General features: G+C 42.0%; 1 protein-coding gene across 2 annotated transcripts in view; it reads left to right on the top strand.

Annotated features, from left to right (window-relative positions):
• Window positions 1–23,462, top strand: part of CFAP61 (cilia and flagella associated protein 61) — a 381,775-nt gene that overhangs the window by 167,990 nt on the left and 190,323 nt on the right. For both annotated transcript variants that reach the window (XM_066236726.1, XM_066236727.1), the window contains exons 16-18: window positions 7,510–7,587; window positions 12,709–12,915; window positions 16,114–16,248. In XM_066236726.1, coding sequence (XP_066092823.1) covers window positions 7,510–7,587; window positions 12,709–12,915; window positions 16,114–16,248 — 420 coding nt within the window. The remainder of the gene's footprint in view (window positions 1–7,509; window positions 7,588–12,708; window positions 12,916–16,113; window positions 16,249–23,462) is intronic.

Here is a 23,462-nt window from a genome sequence, read left to right as displayed (position 1 = left end):
GTTTAAAGTCAGGTATTGTAATGCCCCCAGCTTCATTCTTTTTCCTTAGGATTGTTTTGGCTATTCGGGGTTTTTTATAGTTCCATATAAATCTGATGATTTTTTGTTCCATTTCTTTAAAAAATCTCATAGGGATTTTGATGGGAATTGCATTAAATTTGTATATTGCTTTGGGTAATATGGCCATTTTGATTATATTTATTCTTCCTATCCAAGAACAAGGAATATTTTTCCATCTCATTGTATCTTTTTCGATTTCCCTTAACAATGCTTTGTAATTTTCATTATATAGGTCCTTTACATTCTTTGTTATGTTTATTCCTAGGTATTTTATTTTTTTTGTTGCAATCGTGAAGGGGATTATTTTTTTGAGTTCGTTTTCTAATATTTCATTGTTGGCATATAGAAAGGCTATGGACTTTTGTATGTTAATTTTGTATCCTGCGACCTTACTGTATTGGTTTATTGTTTCTAATAATCTTTTTGTGGAGTCCTTTGGGTTTTCGATGTATAGGATCATATCATCAGCAAAAAGTGATACCTTTACTTCTTCTTTTCCGATATGGATGCCTTTTATTTCTTTGTCTTGTCTGATTGCTCTGGCCAGAACTTCTAGCACCACGTTAAATAAGAGTGGAGAGAGTGGACAACCCTGTCTTGTTCCTGATTTAAGGTAGAAAGTCCTCAGTTTTATGCCATTTAATATGATGTTGGCTGATGGTTTATCATATATGGCCTTTATCATGTTGAGATATTTTCCTTCTATACCCATTTTGTTGAGAGTCTTAAACATAAAATTGTGTTGTATTTTATCAAAAGCCTTTTCTGCATCTATTGATAAGATCATGTGGTTTTTGTTCTTTGTTTTGTTGATATGGTGTATTACATTAACCGTTTTGCGTATGTTGAACCATCCTTGAGATTCTGGGATGAATCCCACTTGATCATGATGTATTATTTTTTTAATATGTTGTTGTATTCGGTTTGCCAGTATTTTGTTTAGTATTTTAGCATCTGTATTCATTAGAGATATTGGTCTGTAGTTTTCTTTCTTTGTGCCATCCTTGCCAGGTTTTGGTATGAGGGTTATGTTGGCCTCATAAAATGTGTTTGGAAGTATTGCTTCTTCTTCAATTTTTTGGAAGACTTTGAGTAGAATAGGAACCAAGTCTTCTTTGAATGTTTGATAGAATTCACTAGTATAACCGTCTGGGCCTGGACTTTTATTTTTGGGGAGATTTTTAATAGTTTTTTCTATTTCCTCCCTGCTGATTGGTCTGTTTAGGCTTTCTGCTTCTTCATGACTCAGTCTAGGAAGGTTGTATTGTTCTAGGAATTTATCCATTTCTTCTAGATTGTTGTATTTGGTGGCATATAATTTTTCATAGTATTCTACAATAATTCTTTGTATATCTATGATGTCTGTGGTGATCTCTCCTCTTTCATTTTGGATTTTATTTATTTGAGTCCTGTGCCTTTTTTCCTTGGTGAGTCTTGCCAAGGGTTTGTCAATTTTGTTGATCTTTTCAAAGAACCAGCTCCTTGTTTTATTAATTTTTTCTATAGTTTTTCTGTTCTCTATTTCATTTATTTCTGCTCTGATTTTTATTATCTCCTTTCTTCGGCTGGTTTTGGGTTGTCTTTGTTCTTCTTTTTCTAGTTCCTTAAGGTGTGAAGTTAAGTGGTTTACTTCGGCTCTCTCTTGTTTGTTAATATAGGCCTGAAGTGATATGAACTTTCCTCTTATTACTGCTTTTGCTGCATCCCAGAGATTCTGCTATGTCGTATTTTCATTTTCATTTGTCTGTATATATCTTTTGATCTCTGCGCTTATTTCTTCTTTGACCCATTCATTTTTTAGAAGTATGTTGTTTAGTTTCCACATTTTTGTGAGTTTTTCCCCCTCTTTTTTGCAGTTGAATTCTAGTTTCAAGGCTTTATGATCAGAAAATATGCTTGGTACAATTTCAATTTTTCTAAATTTGCTGATATTGTCTTTGTGGCCCAACATATGGTCAATTCTTGAGAATGTTCCATGTACACTAGAGAAAAATGTATACTCTGTTGCTTTGGGATGAAGTGTCCTGTAGATGTCTATCATATCCAGGTATTCTAGTATTTCGTTTAAGGCCACTATATCTTTATTGATTCTCTGTTTGGATGACAAATCTAGAGCCGTCAGTGGTGTATTGAGGTCTCCAAGTATGATTGTATTTTTGTTAGTTTTTGTTTTAAGGTCAATAAGTAGCTGTCTTATATATTTTGGTGCTCCTTGGTTTGGTGCATATATATTAAGGATTGTTATGTCTTCTTGATTCAACTTCCCCTTAATCATTATGAAATGACCATTTTTGTCTCTGAGTACTTTTTCTGTCTTGTAGTCAGCATTATTAGATATGAGTATTGCTACACCTGCTTTTTTTGGGGTGTTGTTTGCTTGGAGTATTGTTTTCCAGCCTTTCACTTTGAATTTGTTTTTATCCTTGTTGCTTAGATGTGTTTCTTGTAGGCAGCATATAGTTGGATTTTCTTTTTTAATCCATTCTGCTACTCTGTGTCTTTTTATTGGTAAGTTTAATCCATTTACATTTAGTGTAATTATTGACACTTGTGGGTTCCCTACTGCCATTTTATAAATTGCTTTCTGTTAGTTTTGTATCTAGTTTGATTCTTCTCTTTTGTTTTTCTATCATTTGTTTTTGTTTGTTTGTGTTCCATACTTCTTTCCTCTGTTGCTACCTTTTTTAAGTCAAGTGTTTTTGTGTTGGTTTTTTCAAGGGTGGTTACCATTAAGTAATGAAAAGGGTACCTACCATATTCATTGTAGTACCCTATCTTATAAGTATTTCTGCACTTCATCGTCCTTTGCTACTGTTAATCTCCATCCTCTCCCCCCTTTTTTTTCCTTTGTTGTCACAGTTTAAGTTTGGTTTTATTCTGTTCTTGGTGGAGCTGTTACTTGTGGTGTTGTTTTCTTTTGTTCTTTGAATCTGGTTGGAAAACCCCCTTTAGTATTTCCTGGAGTGGGGGCTTTCTGTTGATAAATTCTCTCATCTTTTCTGTATTTGTGAATGTTTTTATATCTCCTTCATACTTGAAGGATAGCTTTGATGGGTATAGTATTCTTGGCTGAAAGTTCCTCTCTTTCAGGGCTTTAAATATTGGGGTCCACTCTCTTCTAGCTTGTAGAGTTTCTGCTGAGAAATCTGATGATAATCTAATAGGCCTTCCTTTATATGTTGTACTCTTCTTTTCCCTGGCTGCCTTGAGAATTTTTTCTTTGTCATTGGTTTGTGTCATCTTTATTATGATGTGCCTTGGAGTGGGTTTGTTGGGGTTAAGAAAACTCGGTGTTCTGTTTGCTTCTTGAATTTGAGGCTTTAGTTCTTTCCACAGGCTTGGGAAGTCCTCATCTATTATTTGTTTGAGTATATTCTCCATTCCATTTTCTTTCTCTTCTCCCTCTGATATACCTATTATTCTTATATTATTCTTTCTGATGGAGTCAGACAATTCCTGTAGGGCTTTCTCGTTTTTTATTATTTTTGAGTCTCTTTCTTCTTCTCTCTGTTGTGCCTCAAGTTGTTTGTCTTCTATTTCACTAATCCTATCCTCAATCTGGGCTGTTCTGTTAGCTAAGCTTGTTACCTCGTTTTTCAGCTCGTGAATTGAGTTTTTCATTTCTGTTTGATTTGTTTTAATAGTTTCAATTTCCTTGGTAATATATTCTTTGTGTTCATTGAGTTGTTTTCTGATCTCCCTATATTGCCTTTCTGTGTTTTCTTGTATATCTCTGAGTATTTTTAAGATTTCTATTTTAAATTCTCTGTCATTTAGCTCCAAGGCTTCCAATATGTTAAGTCTTTTCTCCATAGATTTTTCCACATCTATTTGTGCTACCTCTCTTTCTTTTGTATCCATAATATTCTATTTCCTCTTTCTTATCGGCATCTGAGGGTGGTCTTATTGATAGCACTAATTAGAATTAATAAAGAGTAAAAAGTAAAAAAAAAAAAAAAAAAAAAAAAAGGTAAAACACCCCACAAAAAAAACCAGTAATAATTTATTATTTCCCCCTTTTTTCTTTCTTCTCTTTCCCTCCTCTCCCCTCCTCAGGGAAATATCGTGCCTATAATGGAGGGCCTGATTTGGGGTGAAGAGTTCAAGGGGCAAAAAAAGGGAGTAGGGACCTACTAAATGCAAAAAATAAAAAAATAAGAAAATAAATAAAAGGAAGAAAATTTTAGACAAGCATAAGATGATTTGCTTGTAAGTGATGGTCAACTAAGAGATATAATGAGAGGGATAAGAGGGAACCAGAAAAAAAGAATAATAAAGAAGAAAAAAAATAAAAATAATAAGTAAAAATCTGTTGTATTAAGTGGAGCAAAGACTAAATACAATGGAGACCTTGGGTTGGGAGGACCCAAAATGCCACAAAAATAAACAAACAAGAAAAAAACAAAAACAAAAGCAAAAAAGAAAAATAAAGCCAAAAAAAGCCTTGAGTCCCAAATTAACTAATTTGTTCGTGATTGAGGATTAAATGGGAGGAAAGTAAAACGAGAAAAGAAAAAATGAATAGAAAGGAAAAAATAAGAAAAAGAGAAAAACGAAGGAAGAAATAAAAAAAGGAAGAGAAAAAAACAAAATAAAGCAAAACAAAAAAAAAAACAAAAGAGGAGAGACTGAGAGTTAAGTGTTTTGGAGTATAACCTTAAAGGAGGGTGAGGATGAAGAAGAGAAATAAAATGTAACACTCATGGGTAGTGTAGTTCAAGAAAAGGGAAGCATAAGATGGGCAGAGAATAGAAGGACCGAGGTGGAGGAAATAAAGGCAATAAGATAGAAGAAACAAACAACAACAACAAAAAAATTAGTGGAACAAGTTGTAAAGTCTGTGGATTTTTATTGATTTTGAGAGGTTAACTTCTTCCTTTTTTTTTTTTTCTCTCCCTCTTCCTGGTCGGTGACTCTGTACCCCAGGCTCTGCCCCTGTGTCACACTTAGGTAGGGATTTGCAGTTGATGGGATTCTATGGCAATGTCATATAATTGGCTTTAGTCTTGCTGGTAGTCAAGGCTTGTTGGTGTTTGCAGGGTCCAACGATGAGAGAGTTTGCTTTCCTGGATTCTCTCTCCTAGTCCCCCCTTCCTGAATTAGCAGCCTGGTGATCCAGCTATAAGGCTGCAACTGCTTCTGCCTGGGGAGTAAGAGGCTCAAAGAGCTGGGAAATCCCCGCTCTATCCCCACTCAGTGCAAGGCTTTGGGAAAGGCTCTGGCAGTCAGGGCCTCCAGTGTAATCAGGCGGGGGTGAGAGTCAATTGTTGTCAAGGTGACTGTTCAGCGCCTAGCATTCAGTTGGACCTCTCACCCCAGGCTTTCTACACTTTGTAGCCTGTTTTGGCTGGGAAGAAGAGGCACTAGTCTCTGCTTGCGACTAGTGTAGTATAGATCTTATTATCTGCCAAGTCCTTCTTGTTAGCGTTTATCCCTGAATATGGAGGCTCTATCTATCAGAAGTTGTCCCCGCCCCTTTAGCGAGAGGCACTAAAAAATATCACGCCTCTTGTCTTGGATCGCTGAACTGAGAGAGATCTTATCAATTAGAACCGAGGGTGCGCAGATTTCATGGGTTAAGCTAATTTCAGTGATTGGGTCGCAGCTGTGCTCCCGAAGGTATTTTAGGCTGCCTGCACGCGCCCCTCCCCCAACGCTTGATTGTTAGCTTGAATGGCTAGGTGAGGTGCCCCGCCCACGGAGAGAATCTCCCAAATAGGGAAATCCACCCTGGTGCCTCTCCCGCTCGCCCTGCCGCTGGCGGCTGGATCACACCAGGCGCAGGATAATGGGGCACCCTGGGTGTGCGTGCCAGTAGGGTGCTCTGGGCGCGTGGAATGCCCAGGGCACGTGCGCGAATGGGGTGCTCCGGGCACTGGTGGCTGGCGACTCTCACTCGCAGTGCGCGGGCCGCTGGGAACATTAGCAGTGCTCGCTCTGCAACTGGACCGGGCGCGCGCCCGCGGCTGCTCGCGGCTCCCGAGTGTGGGCTGACTCACCACAGGCGCACTCCCTCGCGGCTTGAATGAACGTCGCTGCGGTAGCTTCCTCCACACCCTCGTCTCTCAGATTCAAGTGATAACAGTCCTTTCGCTTTCAGTTTGTGTGGAACCCCGGAATGCTCCAAGGATAAATTTTTCTGTTTCTAGTTGATAAATTTGTTGTGATTTAGGGGAGATCTGTCGGACGCGCTGTTCACGGCACCATTTCCGTGACGTCCAAGTGTGATGTTTTGATATTTTGTAATGAAATGGGTCACCATTTGGAAAATCTGAATAATCTTGACAAACCAGCGTTTTCCACATAGACAATACACGATGTTACAAAATCATGTTCAGGTTAGAGGTTTATTTAAAGTATACAATAGACCAATGAATTTTTATGTAGTGGTATATAAAGTTCATTGATATGGTTTCACATTCCACACTTAAAGATTTTAATCTTTAAAGCACTATCACTTGTTGAGTTTTGGTGGCGCATTGAAGAATATCCATAATTATCTGAAAAGATTATTGAAATACTTCTCCCCTTTCCAACTGTGTATCCTTGTGAAGATAGATATTTTAATACATTTCAACTGAAATTACATATTGCAACAGCTTGAATACAGAAGCTGATATGAGAATCCAGCTGCCTTCCATTAAGCCAGACATTAAAGATTTGCAAAACTGTGAAACAGTGCTACTTACTCTTCTCTAAATATTTGTCACATTGAAAAATTCTTTTAGTTAAGAAGTTAAACAAAAAATTTTTTAATTCAAAAATGTCTCAGTTTTAATTACTAATATAGAAAAAATATATAAACTGAAGCTTTGTGGAGTCCTCGGCGCAGGGGTTCTGAGATCACAATATTTGAGAACCGCTGATGTGGAGCTGAAGAAAGATTCTGAGCCAAGAGAATGCAGATTGAATCATAGATTCATTCCTGAGAAAGCCGCCCTGTTTAGGTTAGTGAGGAAGGAGGAGCATTTCTTACTCCCTATTTCCTTCGGGGTTTGGTTATATATTTAGCCAATTTTTCACTCAATCATACCTTTGGGTGTATTGCGAAGCATCTGGAAGCTCCAAGTATAGGTTTTTCTGTTTCTGGTTGAAGATCTTGTTGAGTTTTGGGGGAGATTTATCGGTATCGCTTCCTACCCCGCCATTACTCTGACGTCATCCTCATAGATTCATTCCTTACCAGCTGAAAATCTTGACAAGTTACTCAGTATTTCGAGCCTGTTTTCTCATAAATGAGTTAGAGGTAATGGTAATACTTGAAGAGTTAGAGTAAAGATTAAATGAACACAGAGAGGGCATTTATCTTACTACCTGGCCCCAATCTAAGTGGTGATAGATGGTGGCTCTGACCATTATGTGATCGTGGTTCAAACCTATCATTGACTACTTACAGATACATTGATAGCAATATTTTCAAGGGTCTTAAAAATATATTCACCTTTTCAGGACGGAACATCACTGAAGGCATTTGTAGCCGATGTGGCGGAACAAATAGTTGGCATTGCAATCATCAGAGATGAAATGGTAAGTTGTGAAATGCATATTAATTTTCTTGATTGTGCTGTGCCTATTTATTTCATGAGTTAGCACACAATGCCTCTTTTAAAGTTTCACTTTTAATTATTTAATATGAATGCCATCTTTTTCTGAAGAACATAAATCATTAGATGCTTGGATTCCACCGAAGCAGCCTTTTAAATTGTCTTTTTCTCTGTTCAAAAATGTTTAAAGTATTACCAAGAATACATGAAAACATTCACATTCTAAAAACTTACATAACCTTCTACCACCAAAAATATATATACGAGATATATATATATATATATATGCATTTATCTCTTTCAGCATTCTTCCTTGCACTTTATTACATGCATGGTGTGTGTGTGTGTGTGTGTGTGCGTATGTTGTCAAGTGGACATTTGATTTTATTTTTCCCAGTGTACAGCCAATTACTGCAAAGTATTTATTATGGAGTGGTCCATTCTTTCCTTGCTGATTTAAACTGCTGCCCTTACATTATTAAGTTTCCATGTGCCTGTGTCTATTTTTACTCTGTATTCTGTTTCATAGATTTATTTGTTGGTATCTATTGCATTATTATTTGCTTTGCAATCTGTAACAGGTGTCTTCTCTCATTTGTCTTTTTCCCTAAATTTTCATGGTTTGATTGACATTTTCTCTTCTGGATAAATCTTATAATATTATGGATTCATTTGCACCTCTGTAGATTTTATAGAACAATTTAGGAAGAATTGACAATTAAAATATTGAGACTCCCCTACTAGGAACCTAGTTTCCCCTATTTTTGTTGTGACGGTGGTTGAATTGTTTTGGGTTCTTCAGAGCAGTTTTGTGGCTTTGTTCGTACAGGCTGTGTATGTCAGATACTTTGCCCCTGCAGGTTCACTCTCTGCCTTTCTCCACTCTGGCCTGTCCCAGGAAGCCTAACCTGATGGACAGCATCATGGGGGCTTTTGCCCTTTGGTTTCTAGTTAGGTTTGACCCATCAAGAACCCTGATAAGAGAGAGGGAGGAGAGAGACTGGTCTGCCTCGGACTGGTCTCTCCACTGAATTCCCTCGTCTTGCAAGTCACCTTCTTTGCCATGACACTGTAATTGGCTTCCAGGAACAAGTGTCTCTCATGCCATCCCCCAGGGTGGGAATAGCCTGCAGTTGCTGCTACACTCTTCCTACTTGTGTTTTTACATCCTGTCCCCTCCCTTGTAAATAGTCCCTTTGTTAAATTTTGATTATACTAATTTGGACATACCATCTGTTTCCTGCTGAGACCTCTCCAATACAGTCCTGGACATTTATGATTGATTTCTGTATGTTTTATAATATTTTTCTGGCTACTGTGAATAGACACCTTTTTTCATTGTACTTTTAACCTTTATAGTTTGATATGTGGGAAAACTACTAATAAATCCAGCCAGCTTTTTGAAGTCTCTTGTTAGCTCCAAGAGCTTTTCAACTGATTCTTTTCAAGCCCAGCACAACTTCTGCCATATTCTACTGGTCATAGCAGTCACAGTGCATGCTCCGATTCCCGGGATGGGGAAATGGACTCTAACTCGATGTGACAATTCTCTCTGTTGCAGAGCATGTGGGATGGGAGATCACTGTCATGGCCATCTTCGAGATGGAATCTCCTACACCTTCTTTTAAAAATACTTATACCTTATTTCTTTTTCCAATTTTATGGTATGTTTAGAACATTGAATAGTAGTGTGTATAATGCATACTTTTTAGTCTTCTTTATTTTAATGAGGATGATTCTGTATTTTGCCCCATTTAGTAGAATATTTGATGTAGGTACTGGGAGATATTTATCAAGTTAAGGCAGTACTCTCCTATATCTAGTTTCCTAAAAGTTTTTATTATGAATTAATATTGAATTTTATCAAATGTGATTTTGGCATTTATAGAAATGTTCATATGGTTTTATTCTTTTAATATATTCAAACTCTCCTTGCTCTTAGATTCATTTCTCTTTTGATTTATGTCTTTCAGTAATTCTTTTATAGAGGGTGGTAGGTAGTCGTGTCTCTGAATCCATACATATACAAGGTTTCATTTTGTCCTCACACTTGCATACCTATTCGACTATGTACAAAAATTCTTATTCAAATTATTTCTTATCAGAATGTTGATGTTTTTACTCTGATTGTCTTCCCGTATCCGGGGGTCATTGATAAAACATAACCTGATATAAATAAATGTATATTTGTTTGCTTTCTCTCTCGGTATGTTTCCTTCTATGCTTTTTCTTTTTATGCCTGAAATTCTGAAATTTTACTGAGAAGTATCTATGCCTCTTTGTAACTTGGAGCATCTTTCTTCTATGATTTTATTTATTGTTTCTTCCCTTTTGTTTTCTCTACTATCCTTTTCTCGAATTCCTTTTTAGAAGGATATTGGATCTTTTGAATGGATCCTTTACTGTCTTTTAACTTTCTTCTCATATCTGTTAATCTGCTGTGCTTCTTTCTTGATTTCCTGAATTTTGTCTTCTGGATTCCTGTTTCAACCTTCTGTTAGGTCTGTTCTGTTATCCTGGCCTCCTGTTGGGATTTTGATTTCAGGGTTATACATATAACTTCCAAGTCTCTTTCTTGTTTTCTTCTTGTTCCTTGATTGTAGCAATGTGTTTGTTATGTTTCATGCAAGACCCCTTTTGGTGTTTCTGAGAACACTGTGTAGAAATTTTTTTTTTAATTTCTTTCTGTTCTCTGAATGACCTCTGTTTTCTCTGGAGTGAGTTGTATGTTTCTCTATTCTGGTCTTTTGCATTGACATTTTCCCTAAAAAATCTGTCCATGTCATGAATGACAGATTAGATCACCAGTGTGGCTATCTGGCGTAAGTGTCCAATGTGACTGTTTGGCATGGGTATCAGACGTGGCTGTCCAGCGTGGGTGCCCAGAGTGGGTGTCCAACATGGATGTCCAGTATGGGTGTCCAGCATGGCTCTCTGAGGTGGGTATCCAGCATGGGTGTCTGGTATGACTGTCTGGCATGGATGTCCTTGACAGTTGCTCAAATCTGCTTTTCCATTGCATCCCCCAGTCTCTGGGAGGGCTGCCCAACCCTGTCTGGCTTCCTCTTGTAGTGCCTGATTGGCAGACAGCAGGAACCAAGGCATGAAGGGTTAGCCTAGTGGTAGAGAACTTTGGCCTGTTTTGTCCTTAAGGTAAAACTTTCTTACTCTTTTGTCCCCTCATCACTTCCCCTCATTATTTTAAAAAATAATTCTTTGTTTAACGGATCTGGGATGGGGAGAAAATTAGGCACACATGGCCCATCTGCTGTTTTGAGCTAATAACCTTTATTGGCTCTTTGTTTTGCCTTTTGTTTTTCACTGATTTCTCAGCCCTGCACTTATTACTCATTTTGTTTTATAAAGAGGAATGGCTCCTTGCTAGCGTAAGTCTTACGGTATCGAGGCAGTTATAGGGTCAACACAAACAGGAAGGTCAGATGTTGCCAGGGTTGCCCTTGGACACCACCACTAGCCTGCGCTCCACATCCCAGTTCCTCTGCTTCCTGGCAGAGGCTGGACAGACAGGAGCCTTGAGGGCCTTCGACACAGACTCATGGTTTTCCTGCAGAAATCAAGTACCTTGCATTTTTCAGTTCCTCTTATTGAAAGTGTGCTTTTAGGAAAGTTTAACTGTGAAAAGTAAGAAGAAATATAAGTAGGTGCTTTTCACTCTGCATAGAGTTTGATTTTTTCCTGCACATTAAGTGTGTTTCCTGCTCCTGTCATGAGAGAGTCAGGCTCACTGTGGTCTCCCCCGACCCCCGGTGTGCACTGGACAGGCTGAGTCAGGCACAGTTACCACGGACCAGCCCCTGGCCCCTCCCCCGTGGTGTGGGGGACAGAAGGCGGTGATCAGAACCAGGCCCAAAGAAGCAGGAGTGGTGTGTCCAATATTTCTTAGAAGTTAACACTCTCTGGTCCTTAAAATTACCTTCCACGGTATAAAAATGTTACATAGTCATGCGCCATATAACATTTGGTCCATGATGGATCATATGTAGGATGGTGGGTCCATAACGTTATAATGGCGCTCAAAAATTCCTGTCGCCATTGTAGCTGATGTCCTAATGTCATAGGTCAAGGCATTCCTCTCTCACGTGTTTGTGGTGAGGCTGCTGTAAACAAGTCTGTCAGTCGTATAAAAGTACAACACATGCAATTATATACGGTATGTAATACTTGATAGTAGACAACTGTGTTACTGGTTTATGTAGTTACCATAGTTCTTATCATTATTTTAGAGTGTACTCTTCCTACTTACAAAGTTTTCTGTGAAACAGTGTGCCGTGTTACCCGGGCAACAGCTCCGCGCCTCTCGGGTTTGCTGGGTCTGTCGATGGTGTCGTTTTCTCTCGTGCTTGACTTAATCTTGTGTTGCTCTGCACAGTAACAGGCTGTACAGGCCTGTGGCCTAGGGCAATAGGCTAGACCATACAGCTGAGGTGTGCAGCAGGTTATTCCATCTACACTTGTGTAGCTGCACCTGATGATGTTCGCACAGTGATGAAACCACGTAACGACCCACTTCTCAGGCTGTATCCCAGTTGTTAACAGTGCATGACTGTATCCCCAAGAGATAAAATGTTTAAGGGATGCCTATGGATGAGGTCCAGGCTTGGTTTCATTGTAGGCCAACCCAGACACATGTGCTAATTAAAGTGTGCGACATGTGGGATGGCTGTCTCCAAATTAATATGTGAATTGAGAATAGTAATGAATCCAGAGGATGCTGGCGAGTGTCCTGCTCCTGAAATCTGCACACGCTTGGCCAGTCACGCCAAGCAGCTCATGCACCCCTTGTTCAGTGGCAGTGAAGAGCCACTGTGCTGCTGCCTGGTCACTAGCAGAGACGCAGGCTCTCTGTAAGGAGCAATTCCAAAGCTATGGAGACGGCCTTCAGAACAAATGACTTTCGCGAAACATAACTTTTGATTCTTAAAAAATTAACAGTGAAGGTGAGTTTGTAAACCACAGGAAGAAAAACACATTTCTTACTGTTGGTCCTAACATAATTTTAAAAAGGTTTGTGTTTTTTTTTTTATCACAAAATGTACACCATCTGTTTAAAACATTCTTAGATGTCCTTCCTCGCCTTTTGTAGGATGTAGAGTACATACGATCACACTACAATATTGAAGATTTCATCTACTTCAGTCATCACCAGCGTGAAGAGCACGGACACCTGTATCACTTTGCTCTGAACCCCATTTTCCGGCACTACACCAAGTTCTTTCTGAAGGAGATCCTCCGTTTAGGTTACAAGTCCTGTCTCTACTACCCTGTTTACCCGGTGTCCAGGCAAGGCAAGGTAAAAACATGTCGCAATTCACTTTTCCAGCAGATCAACATTCATGGTGTTGTTTGTGTTGTGTGCCGTGTTTTAGTCCTTCCTTGCTTGCTGGGCTCTGATTATAGCTTGGCTCTGAACTTCAAATGGCCAAATTGAGTTTGGCCCTTACGCTGCAGTAGAAGTTCAGAGTTTGAATCTCTGAAACAATCACAACCAATATAATTAGTAGAACATTTTGGCTTTTCCATATTGATGAAACAGAGACTAAAAACTATGCAAAAAATGCTTCAAGGGACATGAAAATCCAATTATTTTTTATGTGGCATTAGTGAAAAGCCATAGTGATCCTCTTATGTTCCTCAAACAAAGAACATTTTAGTAGTGAATGCACGGGATAAATCAGTTCAATCCTGTGAGGCTGATGCGCTACCACTGCATTCCGAGTAAGAACTGCAATCACCCACATGAAAGCGATGGATACAAAGTGCAGACTTACGGCACTGGCTTAACCTTTATGTAGCGAATACCTATCTCACTGCATAATACTTGTTACACTTCTGTCACTCAGTCTTTCATAATTACACATATCTGGTGTGTATACATTGTATATGTGTGCATGCGCAGAGGGCAAGCTCCTCTTCTCGCCTTCATTTATCCTGCTTTAGTCTTCTTCAGAGCACTTTTCACTAGCTAACATTTTATCTTTTCCCATGAAGGCAGAGGTGTTTGTCTGTTCAAAGCTGTATACCAGTGCCTAGAAGAGTCACACGGGCTGTATGTGCGCTCACACACACACGCATACACACACGCATGCACAGTGTCTGGGTTATTTCACAGGCAAGGGCTTCTTCAAGCTGTATTCCCAAGGTGGTGTTTCCTGCAGGTTGTCTCCTTTGTCACTGTAACACCAGTCCTCTGCTTGCTATAGACTTGAGGGGTGATGAGATTCAACCACTAGACTAGGTAGGAATTATCTTCTCAGATCCCATTCATGACTGAAGACTTTCTCACTCTGCCTAGAATCTTTGATGTTGTTACATGGTTATCACAAGTGAGCTAAGTAAATTTTTTTAAATGATCTTCTTTATTAAACTTTAAAATATTCTAAAGTGTATTTATACATTCACATGACAGTAATTTTACCCGTGTCTTTTATTTAACAAAAGCCTTTTGAAGAAGTACAAAGGGAATGGGAAAGAATGAAGAAAAAACATGGAAAAGATTTTATCGAGATATAGAATATATTTTAGTGACTTATTTTTTTTGTCAAAATGCAGCATTACATCAATGTGAATGCCCTAGATTTGAACTTAATAAGATGGGAAGGTGACAATTCTGCTGGAAAATCCTGGTCCTGCCCAATAACTTTTCCTTTAGATTTTTTTTATTTATTGATTTTTAGAAAGAGAGGAGGAGGAGAGAGAGAAAGCAGGGAGAGAAGCTGGAAGCATCAACTCACAGTAGTTGCTTCCTGTATGTGCCTTGACCAGGCAAGTCCAGGGTTTTAAACCAGCAACCTCAGCGTTCCAGGTCAATGCCACCCCAGGTCAGGCCCACACAATATCTTTTTACTTTGCATTTGACCAGTTGCCAATTTGGTGACCTGGTTGTGATATTAAATTTTTAGTTTTTACTCATGATGCTGCATGCATGTTCCAAACTGTACCCATAAAAAAATAGTATTTTATGCATTTCATTGAATGCTTATACATTTATCTCCATGGTAATATGCTGTGCACTGTTTCAGTGTTTTTATGTTTGTTTTAGTTCAAGAGAGGGACAGACAGGGAGAGAGATGAGAAGCACCAACTCACAGTTGCGGCCCCTTAGTTGTTCACTGATTGCTTTCTCATATGTGCCTTGACTGGGAGGCTCCAGCAAAACCAGTGACCCCTTGCTCAAGACAGCGACCTTTGGCCTCAAGCCAGCGACCATGGGATCATGTGAATGATCCCATTCTCAAGCTGGTGAGCCGGTGCTCAAGCTGGCAACCTCAGGGTTTCGAACCTGGGTCCTCAGCATCCCAGGTCAATGCTTTATCCACTTTGCCACTGCCTGGTCAGGCGGTTTCAGTGCTTTTCAACTGCTGGTCCATGAAAGAGTTTACTACCCTGATGTATGAGAATTTGTGGACTGGCACTAAATTTCCAGTGGACTGGCACCAGTGTATGGACCAGCAGTTGAAAACTACTCATACTGCCTCATACTGGCTGTATAAACATAATTGGGAACAGAGTACTCAGGTTGCACCGCCAGGTGGTTCACACGTACACATGTAAACAAATGTAAGAAGCAGTACAAAGATGTAAGATTTTGGAAAAACCCCTTTAGAAGCTCTCAGAAATGCCTGGAGGCTATTTTTAAAATAGCAAATAAACCACATGTAAACCATCTTATTTATTAAACTATATCTGTAGTTCACTTTTGCTTTCTTTGTTTTCCAGCTTAAATAATAAATAGATCTTTAAAAATGTTGGTTTCACAGTTTAACTGTTAAGGGTCACTTGACCAAAATCCCCAAGAATTCATAAATGTGAAAGAAAGATGACCATGTTCCTTTTGTTCTGCCAAGTTTTAAAAATAGAGTAAAATTAATATTTAAAGCATTCTCCTAAAATGTGCTTTATCACAGTTCAGGTCAGTAAGCATAAATTCAAGTCATAATTTGGTATTCATTTAAGCCAAAATAATATGATCACATTCCCCCACCTCCTCCCACTTTCCCGTTTCATCATTTTATTTCAGAACACTTATTCCGTCAGCAGCATCAGTGGATGTGGCCATGCTTTCACAAGCAGGAGGGCTTCCCATCTGTGCTCAGGAGCCCTCAGATGACATTTTTATCTGTGTGCCTCCTAAAAGCAGCTTGTGCCAAACATGCAAAGGTTAACAGGATGCAGATAACACAGCTTAATGGGGTCAAATCAGGCTGATTCATGTTCACTGTGGAGAAGAATGTCCTCTTGGGGAAAATACTTGTACTGAAAAATCCCACAAACCAACCACTTGTTTATCTGTCATTCCCACAGAGAGAGTAATGTAATTACTCTCGTAATTATCTTCATTAGTGTCAGGCATTATCTACAATTCATTCCTCTGCTGAAGAGTATGTTTGTTTATTTGCTGGTCTCTCCCCTCCTGGCCTGTGTCTGTGCAGCCCCACACAGGCGTTGCGCGCTGACATTTCCTCCTGACACAGACATTGCTGTCTTACAGTTCCAGAGCTGCTACGCCCACTCGCTGACATCCGCCCTTCATTACTTGGTTCCCGTGCGGCCACGACGACAGATTGTCTATCCTCTGGAAAAGCTTGGCATCAACGCTCCATCAAAGGCGGTCTCCAAGGATGTGGTGGGTAGCCGGGCAGCAGCAGGCAGGAGGCGCGGTGCCAGCTCGGGCGGGTGTGGCAGATGGGGTGGCAGCACTGTCTTCTCAGGAGCATGCTGCTTCTTAATTACAGGGGGCTGGCGCCTGTGCCCTTACAGCGCGCCCTGCAGAGGCGCCCTGCGTGCCTGTCCCTCAGGTGGTTATTTCAGAGCAAGCCTCACCAGGATCCCTCTGGTGACAGGACCCCTGGGGACCAGGACAAGTGGCCTGGAGTCAAGCTCCCAGCATACCTACCTGTTTCTTTCCCCTAGCTCAAAAGCAGATTCCCCATTTCCATCATGTTTTGCTTCCAAGGCAAAAGAGGTCATTCACAATTTGGACGAAGCTAAAGGAGAAACCTGAGCTGGCTGCATTTGAGATGTCTGAGTCCGAGTCCAAAGCTAGGTCTGCTGACTCCTCTACTGGGAGTCGGGATGACCACCAGGAACACATTAGCTGCTCTGCGGTGGCTCAGAGGTTTGACCTTAAAATGAACAGCCCCAGAACGCTCTTACTACCAGAGCAGGAAAAGAGACAAATAAACCCAATTTCACTTTAAATGGAAGGTGTGTGCGTATCTACACACAGCCATGTACAAGATTTTGTCACATTGACATATGGAGGCTTGTAGTGTTTGAATAATACACTTCCATTTAAATAAGTTACAAAAAAAAAAAAACAACCCAAAAAAACTCCCTCGATGGGCTGACAGTTATCCATGTGAGAGAGAAGAAAGGAGAGTGGGAAGTTTAAACACCTGAACGTTCAGCCAAGAAGTTGCTCCTCAGAGCTAGCGGGAGTGCCTCCTTTTCCTGCCCCCACGTGACGCGCCGTGTCCGAGGGGGGGGGCCTCCACCGAGACTCGCCCGGGGCAGCTGCTCGCCCACCGTAGCTGAGGCTGCTTTCAGTCCAACGCTGAGATATAGATTTGTAAAATAAAAAATAAGTGAATATTTATTATCGGACAGTTCTAAATTTATCCTTAAGCAAAGAGTAACAACAAATATCAGTGCCCCCCCTCCTCCCCGGCTGTGCCCCTGGGGAGTGCACGGCTTGCACAGCAGTAGAGGGGGCTGCACAGAGCAGGCGCCCCCTCCACCTGCGCCCATCTGGGGACTCCCTTTCAGTGGACAGTCCGTCGGAGACTGATAGTTTTGTGAGAAGCGAATTTCTTCGACAGTGAGATTTAAAAACGGACAAAATTCAAGCCTAATTATTTTATTATTCGATCTAACAGACCTAGAATCACTCTGTGCAGTTGCTCTAAAAGCCTCCGAGTGCTTCTCTTGGTGGCGTCTTACATCTTCACAGACCAGTGACAGTTTGCCAATGGGCACCTGTGTCAGACCACATGTTGAATAGCACTGAAACCCCCATAGACGCGACATTCAGCTTAACAATTTTCAACTCTTGGCAAATTTTGGATTTTTTACACTCCACCCACTTATCATTTTGAAGCAAGCTCCAGATATATATCATTTCATCCAGGATCAAAGGTGTATTCTCAGGTAGCAGGGCAGGATGTGCGGGCAGTCGGGCTGCAACCTCTGTCACCCCATTGACCACCAGGGTGGATTCGGCTGATCTGGCTGGCCAGGTGGGCATCGCCTTCCTCCCTCCCGGCTCCATGTGCATCCCTCCCGAAGCCGTGCACTAGGTCAAAGAGGACGACCTTGCCCCATAGAGGAGAGGACCGTTCTCTGGTCAGGGCTGCATGGGCAGCTGCTCTCCCCCGCTGGAACCTCCAGACGAGCTCTCAGGTTGCAAGGCCACAGCACCGAAGCTCACTGCGTGCACTCTAGAGATAAGGTCCTCCAAGCCTGTCACAGGTTGTCAGGTGACCTGTTGGTGTGTGGAGATCCTGGGAAGTGACTTCCTTGGAATGAGAATTGAGACCCACATGTTTGGTGTAAAGAGAGCTTTGGGGTCAGGGACGGTGACCGCTCGGTATCTGTCACTGAAACACAGCTTATATCGAGTCAAGAAGGGGCTGTGGGTACGAAGTACTGGGCTGCGGCTCTGTGTCCCATCAGGGTAAGGATGAGAGGTGCCGCCGTTTTGCAGCTGCTGCTGAGACACTTCAGGTGTGGGGGGAGCATGTGACTGGGCCAGGAGAAGCCTTTGCACGTCAGTGGCAGCCTATGGCTCCAGTGTCTTCAGCCTGTCCTCCGGTGGCGTGAGCGGCAGGGCTGGGGACGGAGGTGAGAGTGCAGAGCTGGTGCAGGAATATCAAGAGCACTTTTTCTGAACACCAGGAGCCCCTCCCCCCACCCCACTCCCGAGCTCCAGAGTCTGAGACTTTGAGGCGAACCAGAGCTTCGGGTGGGGAGACAGCCAGTGAAAAATTTTGTTCCATTTAGAACAGTCCTAGCAGTACTTCCCATGGCGGTGTGAATGGAAATCATTGCTCACATGCGATAAGCTTTTCTGTGGTCATGTCAGAGTCTGTGCCCCAGAGCCCAGCTGACCTCAGGACAGAGCCCCAGGCACGTTGCTTGCAGCCCTGGTCCAGACAGACAGCCACTTATTGGACAGGCCAAGCTGAGGCTTGGTGCCTGGTATGCCATGCTGTGTTTTCATTGTATTAGCGAATTCTGGCTTTTTTTTTTTTTTTTTGTATTTTTCTGAAGCTAGAAACGGGGAGAGACAGTCAGACAGACTCCCGCATGTGCCCGACCGGGATCCACCCGGCACGCCCACCAGGGGGCAATGCTCTGCCCACCAGGGGGCAATGCTCTGCCCCTCCGGGGCGTCGCTCTGCCGTGACCAGAGCCACTCTAGCGCCTGGGGCAGAGGCCAAGGAGCCATCCCCAGCACCCGGGCCATCTTTGCTCCAATGGAGCCTTGGCTGCGGGAGGGGAAGAGAGAGACAGAGAGGAAGGAGGGGGGGGGTGGAGAAGCAAATGGGCGCTTCTCCTATGTGCCCTGGCCAGGAATTGAACCCGGGTCCCCCGCATGCTCTACTGCTGAGCCAACGCTCTACTGCTGAGCCAACCGGCCAGGGCCGAATTCTGACTTTTTAAGAAGCACTTTTACTGCTACTTGTACCCATTCTTGAGAAGGTTTTAGTAAGCATTTAGATTTAGTGAAAATTACAGAAATCTTGAAACTTTGATCAGAGGATTATCGAGAACATAACACACATGTGAGGGGCCTGGATGTTCACAAGTTAGAATACAACATTATCTTATTTTAAAGTTTTCTTTTTAACTTTTTAGGTAGATTTAATGTTTTAGGCAGATCATCTGAGACAAAATGAGCCAAACAGAAATTTTTACGAGGAATTTCTATACAGTCCTAAGTACACTGATTTCTTCTAGCAGAGCAAATAGCTTTGCAGCCATTGAACTAAGTGAGATTGACCAGTTGTCATTGCCAAGTGAATTCTGGTTTACAGTGTATTTCTCTGTAAGTTGGAGAGTCTCTCCCCCAGGGCACAGTGCGCTTTGTGGCCCCTTAGCTCCCTGGCCGTGTCCGCATGCTTCTCTGGCTGGGCACTCATCTTTTGTACCTTTTATACTCTCTGACCACCTCAGAGTGACCCCTTGTTCCCTCATTCTCACCCTGGAGGCCAGTCCTCCAGGAAACATCACTCTAGGCAGGAGTAATGGGATAGAAAGCGTTTTATCTTGGTGGGGGGCCAATTTGAATCTGGCACTAGCCAGCAGTGATTGAAATTCATCACCTCACAGCAAGGAAATATACTCCCTCCCCACTCCAAGGCCCTGGTAGTTTCTGCCTGGTTTGGGTGACAGGTGTTCCTGCCACAGTGTATTCCCTATTGTTTCTGTTAACTGACGGCCTGCCCCATGTCAGGTCATAAGAAAAGACCTGGAAAAACATGTGAATGATTTCATCACACACTGCAGAGGTGGGAACATTTCATCTTAGTCTCTCCACGGACAACCAGTACAGATGCATGGACAGGAGAGAGGGCTTTTTCCTAACTAAGACCACAACCACGAGGAACGAACCTGGAGGAGCCATTTCTCAGCTTGAATGGACTTTCTCGGCTGGCGCATTTATATTCTGAGAAATGTTCCAGTGGGAATTTTATTAAATAATTAAGATGGCCCACTTGCGTGAGAACTATGATCCAGGGAAACAGTCAACGTCTGGCTGAATGACTTGAAAGGCCATGTTAACCAAAGACAGAAACAAGTTGTCCCCAGCTTACTTTGGAGTGGTTCTGTGTGTGAACTTGCTTTCTCTCCTTCCTGCCCCTGCTACGGGGATTCAGAGAGGACTGGGACACAGTCCCTGCCCTCCGGGAGCTTACACTTCAGTGTCAGCATTGACATGGGACGGCTCAGGGAGTCCAACCAGGGGTGGGTGAGCACTGCTCTGGCCCTTGGGGGCAAAAACCAGAATCGGGAGGAAGAGCCACACTGGGTTGGACCTGTTCTCCCCTGGGAGTACATGAGTTTGGTCTGAGGCACTGTTCCCATTCCAGCCCTGGGATTTGAAATGACTCTTGTGATATTAACACCAGCAACTATGCCTTGAACTTAAACTGCTCCTTCCCTGGCTTCCGTGTCCATAGATGCTTCAGTCGTAAGTCACTTCTGTCACTCCAGTTCTTTGGGTTTTAGAGTTTATGGAATTATAGCGTGAACACCTCTCTCTTTTATTTTTCAGAAATTTTGGGACCACATCATTCCCTCATCTTTCAGATGACAGACTCATTTTAGGAATCATACTTTTAGAGTGATTATTGCCTGTTGTTATTTTTCATGATTGTTTATTAGAGATGGTCTGTTTTACGTCCCCACTAATGAATGCTTTGAGGCCTTCATTTTCCCTTTATCCTTTTCCACAAAGAAAAATGATGGTTTATTTACTACCCCTCCTCCCCCTCCTCGAAGCTAAATGCTGGCCTGAGTTTTTCTGGTATGTGATCTCTCAGGAAGATGTCACTCACTGGCATTCAGTTACCCTTTGAATTGCCCCTTTTCATCTTGGCTGTTCTTACCCAGTCCGGCTATAATTACCATCTGATGGACTGACTGGATACTGTTTCACTTGTACATCTGCTGCCTTGGGAAATTGCATTATTCTCCTAGCACCTGCTAGATTTTCCCCAGCTTAATTGTTTCCCAACCTCTTCCTTAAACTTGGAAACTTTCACTCTCTGTAGTTAGACTTGCCTTGGTTGTGCTCATGGTTGGGTGCGTGTTTATGTGTGTGCACACATGGGTGTGTAAATTAGCCTTTTCGTATCTCCTCGGCAGATGTTTCTAAAATACAAACGCTGTTTTTCAGCATCATAGATGCACTGGTCATTATTCATGTGGCCATGGTGATATTTTCTTGAAATGAAATTAACCCACTTTAAATCCCCGTCATGACTCAAGTTTACATTTTCAGACCACTCACTTCTCAGCCACGTCGGACAAATTCACGCTGCCCTTGGGAATTGTCTTTTCCTATTTATGGAGAACCCTTTCCTCTACTATTCTTAGAGTGATTTACATAAATTCCTTCATGACCTCTTGTTTTTACTCCAAAGATGACAAGTTCTGTGGTCATTTCTTTCTGATTCTTGAACACTGTCTAGTTCAGTATTATACACAGTATATGTGTTCACATCAGAATGACTTATACATCTGTGGTTTCTCCTCATTTTTATCATAATTCCTCTCTGCTAGAAAGATACAGAGTAATAAATAACAACTATTACTAATAATATATGTTTAACTCTTGCTAAAGTTTTCCCATGAATTATGTCATGTAGCCCTTATGTGAGTACTTTAGAAATTACTGCTACTATCATTCTCAATGTACACGAAGAAAACAGGCTTGCAGGAGAGAGAGTAAATGACTTGTCCAAAGGCTAATTTAGTGACCATGCCTCAAACCCAGACAGTTGGATGCCAAAATTCCTACCTTTAACCGCTATATATACACTGTCTTACTGACAAAGTTAAAACGCTTATATCATGAATTATTGTAAGAAAAGCAAACCACAGAAAGAGAAGATGGCTTGACAGAGACCTTTTGGAATCTCCCAGATCTTTGGCATCAGCTACTTAATCAGAAGGTGACCCACAGATAATTGGCTTTCCCCAGAGCAGTTTGGATTTTCCTCCTGGCTGAGTCCTTCACTCTTGGGTTTGATCCGGTGCCAGCCTGCTGCGGCTGGGCTCGGCCGGGCAGGAGCAGACATACAGTGCAGGCCGGTGTGCTGGGGACACCAGCTGATGCAGGCTGTCTGCATTTCTCTCTTTGTTGCACCAGCTTATTGTTATAAACCTTCCTAAATTATAGTGGTAGCTGCTCAGAAAGGAGGAGGAAAATTATGATCTCATATGTAGATTACACTATGAATCTCTCAAGATTTAGTTCCATGTTGTATGTAGCTTCCTGGAATTACTATAAAGTGCTCGAGTAATTGCCCAGAATGCGAGACTGAAGGTTTACTTGGGAGGCGAGGGGTGAACAGGATGTGCTCTAATGGTAATGATTGACAGGCCTTGGCATTCTTTAGAAATTGGGCTGCAATAGAGTAACAGAATGAAATCTTTAGGTTGTGCTAAGAGAAGAAATTGTAAAAGTTACTTCTTAACATCTTAGTATTGTTAGAAATCAGTCCTGCATCTTCTCCTCCTTTTCTAGAAGATATTGTAGGATTGTGTCTCTCCTTCCTCCTGCCTACCCCCCCCCCATCTCTCTCACTGTGGAAGGTTTACTGACATTTAAATCATGAAGCATACATTCACCTATTTAAATAGTATCATCTATTATTCTTTTGTATATTCAGATTTGGGCAACCATCACCACTACCTAATTTTTTTTTTGTATTTTTCTGAAGCTGGAAACAGGAAGAGACAGTCAGACAGACTCCCGCATGCGCCCAAACAGGATCCACCCGGCATGCCCACCAGGAGCGACGCTCTGCCCACCAGGGGGCGATGCTCTGCCCCTCCGGGGCGTCGCTCTGCCGCGACCAGAGCCACTCTAGCGCCTGGGGCAGAGGCCAAGGAGCCATCCCCAGCGCCCGGGCCATCTTTGTTCCAATGGAGCCTTGGCTGCAGGAGGGGAAGAGAGAGACAGAGAGGAAGGGAGGGGGGTGGAGAAGCAAATGGGCGCTTCACCTATGTGCCCTGGCCGGGAATCGAACCTGAGTCCCCCGCACACCAGGCCGACGCTCTACCACTGAGCCAACCAGCCAGGGCCACCACTACCTAATTTGAGAACAT

Source organism: Saccopteryx bilineata, chromosome 6 (assembly GCF_036850765.1).
Source record: "Saccopteryx bilineata isolate mSacBil1 chromosome 6, mSacBil1_pri_phased_curated, whole genome shotgun sequence".
Classification (NCBI taxonomy): domain Eukaryota; kingdom Metazoa; phylum Chordata; class Mammalia; order Chiroptera; family Emballonuridae; genus Saccopteryx; species Saccopteryx bilineata.
Note: the sequence above shows the minus strand (reverse complement) of the source record. Positions and strands in the feature narration are given on the sequence as shown.